The sequence below is a fragment of the Centruroides sculpturatus genome, unplaced genomic scaffold (assembly GCF_000671375.1).
Source record: "Centruroides sculpturatus isolate CEXI.00-Female unplaced genomic scaffold, Cexi_2.0 scaffold5, whole genome shotgun sequence".
NCBI classification, from domain to species: domain Eukaryota; kingdom Metazoa; phylum Arthropoda; class Arachnida; order Scorpiones; family Buthidae; genus Centruroides; species Centruroides sculpturatus.
The window spans coordinates 381159-400686 of record NW_019384397.1 but is presented as its reverse complement, the minus strand read 5'-3'; the positions used below and the strand labels follow the sequence as shown (position 1 = coordinate 400686).

Sequence of the window (19528 nt, the reverse complement as noted above, 5' to 3'; positions counted from 1 at the left end):
TTTTTTTTTTTTCACGTGTAGTATAGAAATTTGTAATAAGATACATAATACGGTTATAATAAAATATTGTGCGATTATTTTCATATAATTAAAATTAATATTTATTTATTTTTTAGAGAATACGAGGGAAGCGGCGCTTCCAACGCTTCTAATGACGGCACGCTACTGGTATCAGATAATTGAGGGCGCAGCGTCGCATGTAATATAATAAGTATTACGGAGCTTGTTTATAGCCTCCTTTTCCTATTTGTTTCTATTACATTGACTTTTAATATTGTCGTGAACATTTAATTATTCCATTACTATAATAGATAAATATGTAAGATACTTGTACAACACTTTTATGTACCTTAGTAGCCAAGTTGTTGAGAACACCTACGTAACCGCTGAAATTATTGGATACTAAAGCAGATTTTAATATTGAATTTTGTCTTATTTAAAATTTTTTTCAAAAAATTTTATACAATTTCCACGTGAATTGTACATTTACAGGTTAATATAATCAGTTTTCATTTTTAAGGTTTTAAAATTGTAACTAATACGTATGATGTCACAACGGTTAGCTATATTTATACTGTATAGCAGGGGTGTCCAACCCGCGGACTAAGGCAAGTTCCAATGTGGCCCAATAAACGTGTAAACAAAACCAACAAAATGTTTTAATTTTTTTATTATTTATCTATTTCAACGGCATAAACTCAAAAAAGAAGTTTTGCAAAACCATAAACCTTTATTCATATTTTATTTTTGAGTGGAAAGGAAATATTTTCAAATACTTGGAAATGTGTGAATGAGGAAGGATTACTAAATAAAGCTGGAGTTGTGACTCAAAGGATTATAGACCCAAATTTGGGAAAAGGAGGGAAAGATGAGAAAAAACAAAAGATGTAGTAGTGAGAAAGGTTAAATAGAGCTTCTGTTGACCCTTAATTTTCCAACCTTTCTCACTTTTTTATCTTTTGTCCTTTCCCTGCACTTGGGTCTATAATCCTTTGATTCACAACTACAGCTTTATTTAGTATTTTTTCCAACGTTGCAAGATTTGGCTACATTGCACCAAATGTGGCTACTTTTTTTGTTTGACGTAAAAAATATCATTTGGCACTTTGGCTACTTTTTGGGCTACATATTATTTATAATTATATTAGTTGAATAAAAATGCACTTTAAAATGGTGTTTCGTCGCTTTTTATTAATTAGAGACCCAAATATAACAAATATTTGTGTTTTTCAAATAAAATTCCATTTGTTTCTAAGTAAAAATTGAAAGTGTCTGTAGAAGTAATTTTTAAAATATCCTTTTTCTTGATAAAGTTTTAATACTTATTATTATAATCTAGATGTGTTAATCCTTAAATATACTTGTATATTGGGCCACAAGTATATATTATATGTACAGTACTTGTGGCCCAAAACTCCTTGACTTCTTCCAATGCGGCCCAGAGAAACAAAAAGGTTGGACACCCCTGCCCTACACTGTATATAATATACACACAAGAATTCAGAATACAGTAGAGCATCGATTATCCAACCCCCGATTAATCGTCACATCGGTTAACCGACCGTTCTAGTCAGCAAATTTCAAATGTCCGCTAGTGATGTGGCACTACAATATTTGGCTATGTCTTGGCTACTTTAATATTATTTTTGTTAAATTTTTGCGTGTTTTAGCTGGCAACGCCAGCTCAACCATTGAAGGGAGGCAGGTATTTAAATGAGACTTAATTTTCTAATTATGAGTGGTGGTTTGTTTTGTGAGCAATAAAATAATTTAAAAATAATTAACAATACAACAGCAATGATTATTATTTGAAAAAAAATTTGTTAGGCTTAATATTGATGAAAATTCAACGCAAAGTTGGTTAATGGCGATATACTAATTACATGGGATATACTATACTGATGATGTATTTTTTTCATTCTTTTTGGTTATCCAATTTTTTCAGTTATCCGACCAACCTGAGTCCCCAATTGAGTTGGATAATCGATGCTCTACTGTATATTGTTCAAAAGATAATTTTCTTCCTGGATAGTATGCAAAATTTCAAATTTTTACTTTCTTGGCTGTTATGTATAACAGGGAAAGTATGATGATGACCCCTTCCCAGATTTTTACATTTTTGGACTCGGGACCTTGAAGCATTGAGAAATGCAAAAAATAAATAAATAAATTAGGGGTTTTTGTATATATGGCTGTTGGTGGGTGAGTAGCATGATTTTGTTCACTCTCTTTGAAACTTAATAATGCCTGTGCTTTTTGTTGAAAATTTCTGAAATTTTGCAGAGAGGTTTGCTTATTAGGAGATAGATGCTATTAAATTTTGGTAAAAGGTAAAGGGGTTTGTGTGTATCTGCAGTAGGATTAGACTTGATGACGATTTTACTTATTAGCATTTACAATTTTTTATAAAACCTATTCCTACCATCAAAATTAAGCTTTTTGTCATTTTATAATAGTTAAAAATAAAAAGTTTTTTAATAAAATATAACAGATGGCACTACTAAATGTTGCAAGGAAAGTTAAATGATTTATTGCTGGATTTTTTTCTATAAAAGAGTTGCCAAAATACAATCAATTGAAAAGTGAAAAAATTGCCAAAAAAGCGGTGTTATTGTTGGTTTTCTTTATCTGGCATTGCAGACACTTGTAGAGAAAAAGCTACTGGGTCTAGAATACTCAAATTTTAAACTTAAGCCCCACTCATTATCAGTGAGATGCTTGCAAAACTTTAGGGTCAGTAGGTCAAAGTTCACAGAAGTTTCCCATAGAGTTATTTTATTTTTATTGCTTAATTTTATGCTAATAAGGATAAAATTGAAACAAATGATTTTTATTCAAAATGTTATTGAGTAACAAAAACTCAAATTTATGTGAATTAAAACTTTTTATAATGATTTTACTAATGGCATATTGAAAGTGTTTAATTGGCAGCTATCATCAAGCAATGACCAAACTGTTCAGTACATGATCATTTTAGGTCTTGATATAATACAATCTGAAATATGTTAATCCATAAACATAAATAACTTAGCATAAATAATATCATTTCTACACTGCATTGTTTTTATGACTTTATTGTATTAATGTACTGACATCTATGTAATACAATATAAATATTAAACATCTGTTATATAAAAATCATTAACCAAAACATTTGATATCCAAACAAAAACATTTAAGATATAAAAAAATTGCACCGATTAAAAAATTTGATTGTCGTCTAAATTGTTATAATTTTTACTTGGTACAGTTTTTTATATATCAGATGTTTTTGTTTGGATATATTAGAATCTAAATTTATTGTTCCAATTTCAAAACTTTCAACATTTCAGATCATTTTTTAAATAAAATAAAACTATCTTAATATAAAATGCAATATTGAAAGTTTAAAAATGGAAAATATTTAATTGATTAAAGTGATTTTTCTAAAAATTTGGTTATTATGATTAATCTATCTTAATATATGATTCATGTTTGATGGCAGCTATATATTCTATACATTGTGTACACAACAAAAAAATTTTTTTTGTTTATTTGATTTAATATTGATTGTAGTAGTAATTCCTATAAAGAATTTTAATTGATAAATTTGTTACTTTATGTTTAAAGTTTAATTTTTTAAAATTGCAGAATTCAAATCTTGTACTTCAAGCTGATACACGTCTTATTGAAAGAAGACCAAGAGATGAAGCTACTGGTGAAGTTGTATCATTGGTTGGGAAGTTGGAAGGATCTAGAATGGGGGATCGTTATCAGAGAACAAAACCTGCAAAATCTGAAGAAAAGAAAGCAAAGTAATTATTTTAATAATGAAGATGTTACTGATGTTATTTTTAATTAATATTATGAGTTTTAAAAAACAATAAAGCTTTAGCAGTACTCACAAGGAGACACTACAGCTTTGGGGAAACACATAAGTGCATTCTTGACACTTGTGTCAACTTTCCCATCTAAGTGTCAAGAATGCACTGTTATTGTCAACAAAAGTAAAAATATTAGACTTGGAATAGTAGAAATTAAATTAAATAATAAGAAATAAATAAATGAGTAAATAAAAAATACATTATAAGTATTTATGAATTAAAAAAAAAAGTATACAGAAGGGAATTGAACCCAAGCACTCAAGTGTACGAGCCAGGAACATTACCAATCAGCCAAGGGATGCTTAAGCATAACTTATATATAGTGCTAAAAAAACTTTAAGTTCGTTTTTCTCGAATATATTTGAGTGTTGCACTTTAATATTTTACAGGTAGTACACTCACATAGTGTACTATCTCTACACCAAAGTTCATCAAAATCCATTTCCCCAAAGCCATAGGGTCTCTTTGTCAGTATTGAAAAATTTGCATTGTAGTAGTACATTAGAACCAGTTTATAAAATTCAATGGATGACAGAAGTAAATTGCTAACTTGTAATGATCAGAGTAAGGTGACATAATTAATTTTATAATTAGTTTAATAGTAGTACAGTTAGTGAAAATTAGTACTTTTTATACATTTTGGCTTTAGCTAAATCCAGATTTATAGGCCCTTGCAAAAATACTATTCTGTTGATCAGAATAATATTTTAGGTTGAGCTGGTTGATCAGAATAGTTTTTATTTGTGTTTTGATAGAATAATAGTAGAATAACTTGTTTATGGAAAAATAATGATATTATAATACATAAAAACAAGCAGATTTAAAATTCTTACTTTTATAATTTTGAATAATATTATAAATGGAGCTGTAGCCTAACCTCAAGTTTGATTTTGATCTGTAGGTTTAGAATTTTGGAGGGTCATTTTATAAAACCAATAAGACACACAAGAATTTCCAAAACTGGATAAGTAACTGAATGAAATAAGCATACCTTTAATAACTGTAGTAATAAATTCAAAAATAAAATCTACTGGAATTTGAATAAATAAAATAAATTCCACCTTTATCTATCCAGCAATAAATATTTAATAATATAAAAATGTTTTTATATTATTACATATTTATTGCTGGATAGATAAAGGTGGGATTTATTTTATTTAGTAATAAATTTAATGGACCAAACACATTTTCAAACCTAGTCATATAGGTCTTCTTGAAAAACATTGCTATTAAACTGACCTTTTTTGTACATTTTTAACACTTCAGATATGAATGAGAAGCAAATGTTTTCGACCTTTTTCAGAGACCAGCTTTTTATTGGAGAGTTTTTAGCTTTGATAAAATGACGCTGATTCCTGAAAGAGACTGAAAACATTTGCTTCTCATTTATATCTGAAGTGCTAAAAACATGCAAAAAGGACAGTTTAATATCAATCTTTTGAAAAAAAGTTCCAGCTTTAAAGAATAAGTTTTTAGGTGTTCATCATTTGGAACAATATAAAATCTAAATGAAAAAGAACACAAAGCGTCCTAAATAAAATAGAACATGCATAAAATTTAAACTAAACAGAAATAAAAATATAAATAACTAGTGATGAGACAATTAATCAGAATTGGAAAAATTGAGCAAATTCATCACAGTTTCTGATTCCTAAAATGATTCTTCCATATTTAATAATAACATTATTTGTTTTGGTTGAAGATTAAATTTACGATATTAACGATTAAGTATTAGTTTATTGGAAACTTTTGTGTTGATAAAGCAGAGAGTATGTGAAACCCCCATACATGGGGTGATGTTTGTCTTGGAGGACTTTTCTTTCATGTAGTTAGTGCAATGAGAAGTTGCACGTGGTCAATACTAACTGTTCCCATTTTAAAAGCGACAGAGTGACATTGAGTCAGCTTGACCGGTAATTTTAAATCAAAGCTGGTGGTTGGCAAAAATATTTAAATGTCAGTGAAATGGTTTAAAATATAAGCAAAATTATATTTTAATTGAAAAAATATTATATAAAATTATTTTTAATATTCAGTAAGTTTACTTATAACAATAGGATAGATGACTTTCTTGTTAAAATTATGAAAGTTGTTATGATTCACACATGATGCCTGTACTACATTAAATTTTTAAATGTAATTCACTTGATTCTAAGTAAAAATACTTGTTTGTGCTAAGTTTACTGTTATTTTGAGTTTTATAAATTGATTTTTTCAAGATGAATAAGTCTAAATATTCATCTGATTTTTTTTCTTTGAAGAAAAGTTCACACAAGTATACATTTAGAGAAATCTGGGTTCAAGTGGATGAATTCAAAAATTGATTAACTCTTAATGATGGTGATATTTATTCAGCTCATTGCACCATTTACTGAACATCATTTAGTGTTAAATACAATGGAATTAAAATATTTAAGATGAATGCTGATTGTGATAAGCTTGGGAAAAAAAGAAGTGCATCTTCTCATTTACCTTCTCCCTACCCCAATGATAGCATGAGTAGTTCATAAGATAGTTTTTTGAATAAAAGGGAATTAGTTAATTCCCTTTTATTCAAAAAACTATCCCATCAGCTGCACTATACAAAAATATTATTCTTAGCTTCCATTTATAAATGGTTATGCATGTTTTTGTTGTGTAGAACACAACAAAAGCATGCATATCCATATATAAATGGAAAATTTTTGGGTTTCTTTTGAAATATTGATTCTGGTTTTTCCAATCATTTTTCATTATTAAGCTTGTTTATTAATTAATCAATGGACCATGCTCATAACATAAATCATTAATTTTTCTAAAGTTTAGTTTAGTTCTAAACTAAAATTTAGAAAGTATTTAAAGGAATTAGAATCAGGAGTTTTCAGCAGAAATGGAATCAAGGGAAGGTACCATCTCATCACTATAAATAATCTAATGACAAACATGAATAAAATACATATAATTCATAAAGAAAATAAATGGTACTGTATCAATCACAAGGACACTGCCTCTATTGACAGCATGAAAATCATTGTAAAAACTCCTAAATTTTGCTTAGTCCTACAATGTTGTATGTACTTTTACTTTGTTTACATTATATTGTTTATATTTTTGTATTTATTGTTATCTTATGTATTATGTTATTTTATTATTTTCTTTGAGTTTAAATTTTTATTTTGATCCATTAAAATTTATTACTGAAGTTAAGTTATTTAAGATGTGCTTATTTTGTACAATTAATAAGAGCCACCACACATGGAATACAGACTGAAATTTGGTTCTTGTCTTATACATTAGTATATATGATACTTAGACTCACAAATTTTAAGACTTGAAGATATTGTAGATGAGTACAAGCTGTGAACATTAAACTAGAAATTATTACTGAGGTTTTTATTTCNTGTCTATACGCGGGCTTCCTAAACAAGCCTATATGTATGTTTGTCCAAGAAATTTTTGGATGAAATACAAACCGCACAACTTCAAAATCGCATAAAAAAAATCCGCATAAAAAGAGACCTTACAGTACTTACTTTTTTGACAAACGATGTAAGTCGAGGTATACCTGTACTAAAAAATTTAGAGTATCTTTTAGTTTGAAATAGTTACAAATATATATGAAGACAATTTGATTATTAAATTAATGATGATTAATTAAAATTCACAAAAAAAATTCAGAAATAAATTAATGATATTTGATGATTCTTATATTGTTCTAACCTGGTTTTGTCTGGTTATAAATTTGTTGAATCCCTCATAAGAAGTGTATTTTGAGAGTGATTTGTAAAATAAAATTTACATTATGGACACAGTATAAATTTTGTATGTTCTGTACAGAGTCTAAAGATTTTTCAATATATGTATTATACTTTCAAAATTATGATGCATTAAATTATTGGAAACAGTGTGAAATAGAAATGTAAATATAGAATTTTTAATTCAGTTTATAAAATCTGCTAACAAGCATAAAAATTACTTTAGATTAGAATATTTGTAGAATATCTGGCAGTGACTCCATGCCAAGTAAAAAGTCACTGACTGACTATATATATATATATATATACAGTGTAGGGCATTAAGCCGTGGTGATTGGGTTCCAAACTGCTTAACTGCGGCTTGAGTGGTTTGCGGACCAACTTTGTAGCATTGTAAGGTGTGAATTGGTTACAATGACGGCCTCCATAAGGCTGACACTCAACATGGATAAAACAGATTAATACTGTATTTGAATTTATTGTTTATTGATAAATAAAAGACTAATCTTCTATAAATACATCTTTGAAGTTATAAGCCATCATTTAAATATTTAATCTGCGATAGTGCATAGCACGTCAATCACGGACATTCAAAATGACAACTGTCACACCTGTCTTGAGTGTTTGAGAGGCCTGTCCAAGTCTGTATGATCCATAGTGTCAAAAAATTGGAATCCAAGCTTTTTGTGCAGCTTAAGTGAATTCACAGATTACTGGTCCGTGGCTTAATGGCCCTACACTAGGGGTGTCCAACCTGTGGCCCAATAAACGTGTAAACAAAACCAACAAAATGTTTTAATTTTTTTATTATTTATCTATTTCAACGGCATAAACTCAAAAAAGAAGTTTTGCAAAACCATAAACCTTTATTCATATTTTATTTTTGAGTGGAAAGGAAATATTTTCAAATACTTGGAAATGTGTGAATGAGGAAGGATTACTAAATAAAGCTGGAGTTGTGACTCAAAGGATTATAGACCCAAATTTGGGAAAAGGAGGGAAAGATGAGAAAAAACAAAAGATGTAGTAGTGAGAAAGGTTAAATAGAGCTTCTGTTGACCCTTAATTTTCCAACCTTTCTCACTTTTTTATCTTTTGTCCTTTCCCTGCACTTGGGTCTATAATCCTTTGATTCACAACTACAGCTTTATTTAGTATTTTTTCCAACGTTGCAAGATTTGGCTACATTGCACCAAATGTGGCTACTTTTTTTGTTTGACGTAAAAAATATCATTTGGCACTTTGGCTACTTTTTGGGCTACATATTATTTATAATTATATTAGTTGAATAAAAATGCACTTTAAAATGGTGTTTCGTCGCTTTTTATTAATTAGAGACCCAAATATAACAAATATTTGTGTTTTTCAAATAAAATTCCATTTGTTTCTAAGTAAAAATTGAAAGTGTCTGTAGAAGTAATTTTTAAAATATCCTTTTTCTTGATAAAGTTTTAATACTTATTATTATAATCTAGATGTGTTAATCCTTAAATATACTTGTATATTGGGCCACAAGTATATATTATATGTACAGTACTTGTGGCCCAAAACTCCTTGACTTCTTCCAATGCGGCCCAGAGAAACAAAAAGGTTGGACACCCCTGCCCTACACTGTATATAATATACACACAAGAATTCAGAATACAGTAGAGCATCGATTATCCAACCCCCGATTAATCGTCACATCGGTTAACCGACCGTTCTAGTCAGCAAATTTCAAATGTCCGCTAGTGATGTGGCACTACAATATTTGGCTATGTCTTGGCTACTTTAATATTATTTTTGTTAAATTTTTGCGTGTTTTAGCTGGCAACGCCAGCTCAACCATTGAAGGGAGGCAGGTATTTAAATGAGACTTAATTTTCTAATTATGAGTGGTGGTTTGTTTTGTGAGCAATAAAATAATTTAAAAATAATTAACAATACAACAGCAATGATTATTATTTGAAAAAAAATTTGTTAGGCTTAATATTGATGAAAATTCAACGCAAAGTTGGTTAATGGCGATATACTAATTACATGGGATATACTATACTGATGATGTATTTTTTTCATTCTTTTTGGTTATCCAATTTTTTCAGTTATCCGACCAACCTGAGTCCCCAATTGAGTTGGATAATCGATGCTCTACTGTATATTGTTCAAAAGATAATTTTCTTCCTGGATAGTATGCAAAATTTCAAATTTTTACTTTCTTGGCTGTTATGTATAACAGGGAAAGTATGATGATGACCCCTTCCCAGATTTTTACATTTTTGGACTCGGGACCTTGAAGCATTGAGAAATGCAAAAAATAAATAAATAAATTAGGGGTTTTTGTATATATGGCTGTTGGTGGGTGAGTAGCATGATTTTGTTCACTCTCTTTGAAACTTAATAATGCCTGTGCTTTTTGTTGAAAATTTCTGAAATTTTGCAGAGAGGTTTGCTTATTAGGAGATAGATGCTATTAAATTTTGGTAAAAGGTAAAGGGGTTTGTGTGTATCTGCAGTAGGATTAGACTTGATGACGATTTTACTTATTAGCATTTACAATTTTTTATAAAACCTATTCCTACCATCAAAATTAAGCTTTTTGTCATTTTATAATAGTTAAAAATAAAAAGTTTTTTAATAAAATATAACAGATGGCACTACTAAATGTTGCAAGGAAAGTTAAATGATTTATTGCTGGATTTTTTTCTATAAAAGAGTTGCCAAAATACAATCAATTGAAAAGTGAAAAAATTGCCAAAAAAGCGGTGTTATTGTTGGTTTTCTTTATCTGGCATTGCAGACACTTGTAGAGAAAAAGCTACTGGGTCTAGAATACTCAAATTTTAAACTTAAGCCCCACTCATTATCAGTGAGATGCTTGCAAAACTTTAGGGTCAGTAGGTCAAAGTTCACAGAAGTTTCCCATAGAGTTATTTTATTTTTATTGCTTAATTTTATGCTAATAAGGATAAAATTGAAACAAATGATTTTTATTCAAAATGTTATTGAGTAACAAAAACTCAAATTTATGTGAATTAAAACTTTTTATAATGATTTTACTAATGGCATATTGAAAGTGTTTAATTGGCAGCTATCATCAAGCAATGACCAAACTGTTCAGTACATGATCATTTTAGGTCTTGATATAATACAATCTGAAATATGTTAATCCATAAACATAAATAACTTAGCATAAATAATATCATTTCTACACTGCATTGTTTTTATGACTTTATTGTATTAATGTACTGACATCTATGTAATACAATATAAATATTAAACATCTGTTATATAAAAATCATTAACCAAAACATTTGATATCCAAACAAAAACATTTAAGATATAAAAAAATTGCACCGATTAAAAAATTTGATTGTCGTCTAAATTGTTATAATTTTTACTTGGTACAGTTTTTTATATATCAGATGTTTTTGTTTGGATATATTAGAATCTAAATTTATTGTTCCAATTTCAAAACTTTCAACATTTCAGATCATTTTTTAAATAAAATAAAACTATCTTAATATAAAATGCAATATTGAAAGTTTAAAAATGGAAAATATTTAATTGATTAAAGTGATTTTTCTAAAAATTTGGTTATTATGATTAATCTATCTTAATATATGATTCATGTTTGATGGCAGCTATATATTCTATACATTGTGTACACAACAAAAAAATTTTTTTTGTTTATTTGATTTAATATTGATTGTAGTAGTAATTCCTATAAAGAATTTTAATTGATAAATTTGTTACTTTATGTTTAAAGTTTAATTTTTTAAAATTGCAGAATTCAAATCTTGTACTTCAAGCTGATACACGTCTTATTGAAAGAAGACCAAGAGATGAAGCTACTGGTGAAGTTGTATCATTGGTTGGGAAGTTGGAAGGATCTAGAATGGGGGATCGTTATCAGAGAACAAAACCTGCAAAATCTGAAGAAAAGAAAGCAAAGTAATTATTTTAATAATGAAGATGTTACTGATGTTATTTTTAATTAATATTATGAGTTTTAAAAAACAATAAAGCTTTAGCAGTACTCACAAGGAGACACTACAGCTTTGGGGAAACACATAAGTGCATTCTTGACACTTGTGTCAACTTTCCCATCTAAGTGTCAAGAATGCACTGTTATTGTCAACAAAAGTAAAAATATTAGACTTGGAATAGTAGAAATTAAATTAAATAATAAGAAATAAATAAATGAGTAAATAAAAAATACATTATAAGTATTTATGAATTAAAAAAAAAAGTATACAGAAGGGAATTGAACCCAAGCACTCAAGTGTACGAGCCAGGAACATTACCAATCAGCCAAGGGATGCTTAAGCATAACTTATATATAGTGCTAAAAAAACTTTAAGTTCGTTTTTCTCGAATATATTTGAGTGTTGCACTTTAATATTTTACAGGTAGTACACTCACATAGTGTACTATCTCTACACCAAAGTTCATCAAAATCCATTTCCCCAAAGCCATAGGGTCTCTTTGTCAGTATTGAAAAATTTGCATTGTAGTAGTACATTAGAACCAGTTTATAAAATTCAATGGATGACAGAAGTAAATTGCTAACTTGTAATGATCAGAGTAAGGTGACATAATTAATTTTATAATTAGTTTAATAGTAGTACAGTTAGTGAAAATTAGTACTTTTTATACATTTTGGCTTTAGCTAAATCCAGATTTATAGGCCCTTGCAAAAATACTATTCTGTTGATCAGAATAATATTTTAGGTTGAGCTGGTTGATCAGAATAGTTTTTATTTGTGTTTTGATAGAATAATAGTAGAATAACTTGTTTATGGAAAAATAATGATATTATAATACATAAAAACAAGCAGATTTAAAATTCTTACTTTTATAATTTTGAATAATATTATAAATGGAGCTGTAGCCTAACCTCAAGTTTGATTTTGATCTGTAGGTTTAGAATTTTGGAGGGTCATTTTATAAAACCAATAAGACACACAAGAATTTCCAAAACTGGATAAGTAACTGAATGAAATAAGCATACCTTTAATAACTGTAGTAATAAATTCAAAAATAAAATCTACTGGAATTTGAATAAATAAAATAAATTCCACCTTTATCTATCCAGCAATAAATATTTAATAATATAAAAATGTTTTTATATTATTACATATTTATTGCTGGATAGATAAAGGTGGGATTTATTTTATTTAGTAATAAATTTAATGGACCAAACACATTTTCAAACCTAGTCATATAGGTCTTCTTGAAAAACATTGCTATTAAACTGACCTTTTTTGTACATTTTTAACACTTCAGATATGAATGAGAAGCAAATGTTTTCGACCTTTTTCAGAGACCAGCTTTTTATTGGAGAGTTTTTAGCTTTGATAAAATGACGCTGATTCCTGAAAGAGACTGAAAACATTTGCTTCTCATTTATATCTGAAGTGCTAAAAACATGCAAAAAGGACAGTTTAATATCAATCTTTTGAAAAAAAGTTCCAGCTTTAAAGAATAAGTTTTTAGGTGTTCATCATTTGGAACAATATAAAATCTAAATGAAAAAGAACACAAAGCGTCCTAAATAAAATAGAACATGCATAAAATTTAAACTAAACAGAAATAAAAATATAAATAACTAGTGATGAGACAATTAATCAGAATTGGAAAAATTGAGCAAATTCATCACAGTTTCTGATTCCTAAAATGATTCTTCCATATTTAATAATAACATTATTTGTTTTGGTTGAAGATTAAATTTACGATATTAACGATTAAGTATTAGTTTATTGGAAACTTTTGTGTTGATAAAGCAGAGAGTATGTGAAACCCCCATACATGGGGTGATGTTTGTCTTGGAGGACTTTTCTTTCATGTAGTTAGTGCAATGAGAAGTTGCACGTGGTCAATACTAACTGTTCCCATTTTAAAAGCGACAGAGTGACATTGAGTCAGCTTGACCGGTAATTTTAAATCAAAGCTGGTGGTTGGCAAAAATATTTAAATGTCAGTGAAATGGTTTAAAATATAAGCAAAATTATATTTTAATTGAAAAAATATTATATAAAATTATTTTTAATATTCAGTAAGTTTACTTATAACAATAGGATAGATGACTTTCTTGTTAAAATTATGAAAGTTGTTATGATTCACACATGATGCCTGTACTACATTAAATTTTTAAATGTAATTCACTTGATTCTAAGTAAAAATACTTGTTTGTGCTAAGTTTACTGTTATTTTGAGTTTTATAAATTGATTTTTTCAAGATGAATAAGTCTAAATATTCATCTGATTTTTTTTCTTTGAAGAAAAGTTCACACAAGTATACATTTAGAGAAATCTGGGTTCAAGTGGATGAATTCAAAAATTGATTAACTCTTAATGATGGTGATATTTATTCAGCTCATTGCACCATTTACTGAACATCATTTAGTGTTAAATACAATGGAATTAAAATATTTAAGATGAATGCTGATTGTGATAAGCTTGGGAAAAAAAGAAGTGCATCTTCTCATTTACCTTCTCCCTACCCCAATGATAGCATGAGTAGTTCATAAGATAGTTTTTTGAATAAAAGGGAATTAGTTAATTCCCTTTTATTCAAAAAACTATCCCATCAGCTGCACTATACAAAAATATTATTCTTAGCTTCCATTTATAAATGGTTATGCATGTTTTTGTTGTGTAGAACACAACAAAAGCATGCATATCCATATATAAATGGAAAATTTTTGGGTTTCTTTTGAAATATTGATTCTGGTTTTTCCAATCATTTTTCATTATTAAGCTTGTTTATTAATTAATCAATGGACCATGCTCATAACATAAATCATTAATTTTTCTAAAGTTTAGTTTAGTTCTAAACTAAAATTTAGAAAGTATTTAAAGGAATTAGAATCAGGAGTTTTCAGCAGAAATGGAATCAAGGGAAGGTACCATCTCATCACTATAAATAATCTAATGACAAACATGAATAAAATACATATAATTCATAAAGAAAATAAATGGTACTGTATCAATCACAAGGACACTGCCTCTATTGACAGCATGAAAATCATTGTAAAAACTCCTAAATTTTGCTTAGTCCTACAATGTTGTATGTACTTTTACTTTGTTTACATTATATTGTTTATATTTTTGTATTTATTGTTATCTTATGTATTATGTTATTTTATTATTTTCTTTGAGTTTAAATTTTTATTTTGATCCATTAAAATTTATTACTGAAGTTAAGTTATTTAAGATGTGCTTATTTTGTACAATTAATAAGAGCCACCACACATGGAATACAGACTGAAATTTGGTTCTTGTCTTATACATTAGTATATATGATACTTAGACTCACAAATTTTAAGACTTGAAGATATTGTAGATGAGTACAAGCTGTGAACATTAAACTAGAAATTATTACTGAGGTTTTTATTTCTGTTTATATCAAGTATAAATAGTGTATTTGTTCTAATTAGAATTGTCCAAAAAATACTAAAAGTATTTTCATTTAAACACACAAATTAATCCTCTTTGATTGAATCTAAATTGAAAAAAAATTGAATGTGCACATTTGAAAGTTTTAAATATTTATAATATTATAATTTACAGTTTTTTTAATAACTTAACTTTTCCTGTGGAAAAATCACTTTAACACAATTTATTGTTCCTGAAACAAAAAAAATTAATTGAATTCACACATTTGATTTATTTATTCAAATGAAAGTGCTTTTATTAATTTTTCAAATAAAAATGTTTAGTATCATATTGTGAATTATATGAATTATTTACTCATATATTGTGTTGAACTGATTCTTCATAAGCAAAAAAGAAAAATAATACTCTCTCATATAAAAAAGACTCAAATATGATATTTTTCATATAGTTTCACATCTATGTGATCATGATCAAAATTTATACCTGTACTCTATTTTCTGGAATTTTTATCATTTAATGTAGATTGTACAATATCTAAATTTCCATATAATAATTAGTTTTTCCTTAATAATAATTTTATTATTTATTAAATTTTAATGATGTTTGTAACATTTTAGACGACAGAAACGAGAAGAAACTAGATATGACCTTGCAAAGCTAAAAGGTCAAAGTCTTCTATCAGAAGGCATTGAAGATATGGTAGGAATTTTATATCGTCCAAAAACTACAGAAACCAGACAAACATATGAAATATTATTGAGTTTTATTCAAGAGGCATTAGGCGATCAGGTTTGTAAATTGAATTTATTATAGTACATTATTCAATCTGTATATGAAAATTTTTATTCTTATTTGTAATGTTTTGAAATAAGTGAATTTATGTAAAATTTGGATTATAACAACTTTTAATTTTATTTTTTTGTAGTTGTTGAAATTTTATTTAATCAGTTAAAATTAATCTTTTAGATATTGTTTTTATTTTAAGTAGATCCCAAAATAATCACAGTAAAACAGAATCTATTATCTATAATATTTGTTAAACTAGAAATTAAAGTCTATGATTACCATTGCAACCAGATTTGTCAAAGTAAATCAAAATAAATGAATCTTTTAAACTAGTATTTTTTCAATAAGTGATAAGATCTTAATAAACTTTATATAAATATATAAATCGAGTGTATATACAGAAATTGTGACACACTTATGGGATCCAATCATACAAGGAGTCACAAATTTACTGTTTAAGAGGTTTCTTTATTGTTTATTGGTGTTGTCAAATATGCAAGCCCCTCATCAGCATGACAGAGAGTAAAGACAAATAGAGCATTTAACTAGTAATGATTAACTGGTAGTAAAAACTCTAAAAAAAAAAAATTAGAGTTTTTACTATTCATTCATTTATCATCCAATCTCACTCCATCATTGCCAGTTAATTGCTCTATTCATCTTTACTCTCTGTCAAACTGGCTGAATAATTCAGTCTGCATACCAAATACAAAATAATGCTAAACATTCAGTTCAACACTAATATTTTTCATACATTTTGACTAGCTAAATCCAGATTTATAAGTTTATCTTGCAAAAGTACTATTCTGATTCTTGATTTTGAATGACTGTGTTTGTATTAAAAGTGTATAAGAGACAGTCATTCAAAAACCGAGCATATGATAGAAAATCACTCTGAGCTGAGTCAGCTATATGTAGTTGCTGCATCTGTTGAGACACTTATCTCACTGTGAAACTAGACAAAGAGTGCTCCTGTAGAAGAATTCTCTGTGTTGCTGCTGGAACCATTGTTGAATGCAGCCTTCATGTCATTGTCTGATTGAAATTGTCATACTTTATGGACACAATTTAACTACCCAAATACGTGAAAATCGTACAGAGACATGTTCAGGACTCTAAGAAGATTGCATGAGCACTCCACATCTATATTTCTGCAATGTAGCACAGACAATATTGGCAGTGTGCAGTTGGACATTGTCTTGGACAAGGATATCATTTTTATCCTTGAGAGCAACTTAAGGCATTTTGACTTTATTACCTACTGCAACTATATGAATGTCTTGACATAGCAGTCATCATTTACAGTTTCTCATTTCTTCAGGAACTCAATGATGAGTAAGTTGCCCATATTGATCAAAAAACAATGTCGTCATTATCTTACTCGCATTGTTCTGTCTGCCTTGGACTTCTTTGGTAGTGGGAAGTCAGCATGTTTCCAATGATGCAATAATCACAATACTTTGCTTCCATTTGTTTATTCATCTACCTGCTTCCAATACATGTTGTTAAAAATGCAGAATATCATGATGCTTGTCTTTACTGATTTTCATTTTGATGATTGGACAGTGAGTACACTGCCACCAGTGGTGTTTGCATGTACTATGCGTCATGGGATACATTATGTGATGGCTATGATAGGTTGTCAGGTACTAACTTTCTTTCCATGAGACAAATCTCTTTGGGAACACTGTTACATTTCTACAATCATGTATGTTCAATTTTTAAATGATTGTATCTTATATTTTTATACAGTAATGGTATAACAACTTTTTTATGGAAAAATAATGATATATAAAAGCAAGCAGATTTGAAATTCTTAATTCTGTATTTTTGAGTAGTATTAAATTCTATAACACTACTCAGCATTAGTATAACCCATAAATAAAATTTGCTTCATTATTCTGTTTTTAATAGAAAATGACATTTTTTCTTTTCAAGAAATATATTTTACTTTTATATTTAGTACAATTCTGGTATAAAGTAAACTTATACTAAAATTAAAATAAATTATGCTATGAAAAAATGTCGGTGAAACATAAGACAATTTTGATGATAATATAACTTACATGATGATGAGTATTGTTCAGAAATTATAATTGAATTTCTAAAAATTCTAATAAAAAATTTTTATCAAATCCAGAAAAAATGTTATATAAATCAATGTTCATATTCAATATTTAATTCTATAAACATGCATATTAAATAAAATTCATACCTTTGTATTGTAATATTTAAATAAGTTTTAAAACCAAAATTTATTTTTCTGTGATACTATCTTAATACCACAAAAAAGATACAGCATGGAAAAACACATTTATTTTTGTTGAAACAATTAAAGCATTAATAATGTTATAAATATTACAAAGGTAATCAAAATCTTAACTAAGTTAAATTATTTTTACAGCCAAGAGATGTCTTATGTGGTGCAGCAGATGAAGTTTTAGCTGTACTAAAGAATGACAAGATCAAGGATAAAGAACGCCGAAAAGAAACTGAAGCTTTGCTTGGTGGTTTAGCTGAAGAAAGATATGCTGTTCTAGTTAACTTGTGCAAAAAAATAACTGATTATGGTGTTGATGAAAAAGCACAGACAACAGGTAAGGACTAAATTTATTATTGTAATGATATTACTACATGGTATATATAATACAATGATTATTGTTTCTCAAATAGTCTTTGTATTTAAAAATTTTTTTCATTTCAAAATATGACCAAAATTCAATTTCTACATTATGATGCTGATACTCAGTGTATTCCAAACTGTGATCAGACCATTAAGAAAGTTTATTATAGACATTTAATGAGTTGCAGACTCATATCAATATAAATTAAATATACATATTAATAATTTTTAGTCTTGGAATAATAAGCTATGTAAGGATGGCCATTTATTGCTTTTTTTAATTTTGTTATTTAACTTATCCTATACTTACGACACAAGGGTATGATGACATCAAGAGAAGGAAAAGCAACTGGGCTCCTCCTCAGTCTGCTCTGATATAGGAGACCAAAGCATAGGAAGAATGTGATTTGATGGTGTAAATTTAATATGCAAATTCAGAACTAAAGTACAGTGGGTGATCAGTTAACAAACATAATCTGTTTCAAGACTTTGCTTGTTCATTAATCAATTACCGATTTACCATAGATTTTTATGTGAATTTGATTAATTCATTCTGGAAACCCCAAAAAATAAATAAATAAATTATATACTTTCTTACTATGTTTATTTACATGTAATAAGAAACTAAAAGCAATCTCTCCATTTTTTCATAGATGGCACATCTTTGTTTCTCGGATGTGATTTTTGTTACTTCTTAAGCTGCTCGAGTCTTCTTGATTATATCTTTCATAGCTAAGATTGTGCCTACTGTACTGTTCAAACCATACTGCCTAGCATCTATCCTACTGTTCAAACCATACTGCCTAGCATCATCAGACATCTTTTGCTCACTCTCCACCTTGGCTATTATCTCTTGCTTGATTTCTAAGGTGAGCAAGGTTCTTGACACACCACTCTTTTTAGGCTTCATAATATTATCAATGTCTTTTTGAAATAAAAAGTTCAGAAAAGCACTCACAAAAATTCAGTGAACAGAAATCAACTAGCACTCTAAAGAATTATGTAAATGTGAGGCCTGTTTGAAATTTGAAATTTTGTTGTTAAACCATTAATGAATATCTGATAGGACAGTTAAACTCTCACCTTTAGGAAATAAAAATGGATGCAAAACTTAAAACTTAACGAGTGCTCAACAGTCTCGCAAA

General features: G+C 28.1%; 1 protein-coding gene across 1 annotated transcript in view; it reads left to right on the top strand.

Moving 5' to 3' along the window:
- The window catches only part of LOC111618445 (U5 small nuclear ribonucleoprotein 200 kDa helicase-like), a 94966-nt gene that overhangs the window by 16924 nt on the left and 58514 nt on the right, over window positions 1–19528 (top strand). The window contains exons 2-6 of the mRNA XM_023359990.1: window positions 3631–3794; window positions 6728–6748; window positions 14464–14481; window positions 15646–15763; window positions 18165–18357. Coding sequence (XP_023215758.1) covers window positions 3631–3794; window positions 6728–6748; window positions 14464–14481; window positions 15646–15763; window positions 18165–18357 — 514 coding nt within the window. The remainder of the gene's footprint in view (window positions 1–3630; window positions 3795–6727; window positions 6749–14463; window positions 14482–15645; window positions 15764–18164; window positions 18358–19528) is intronic.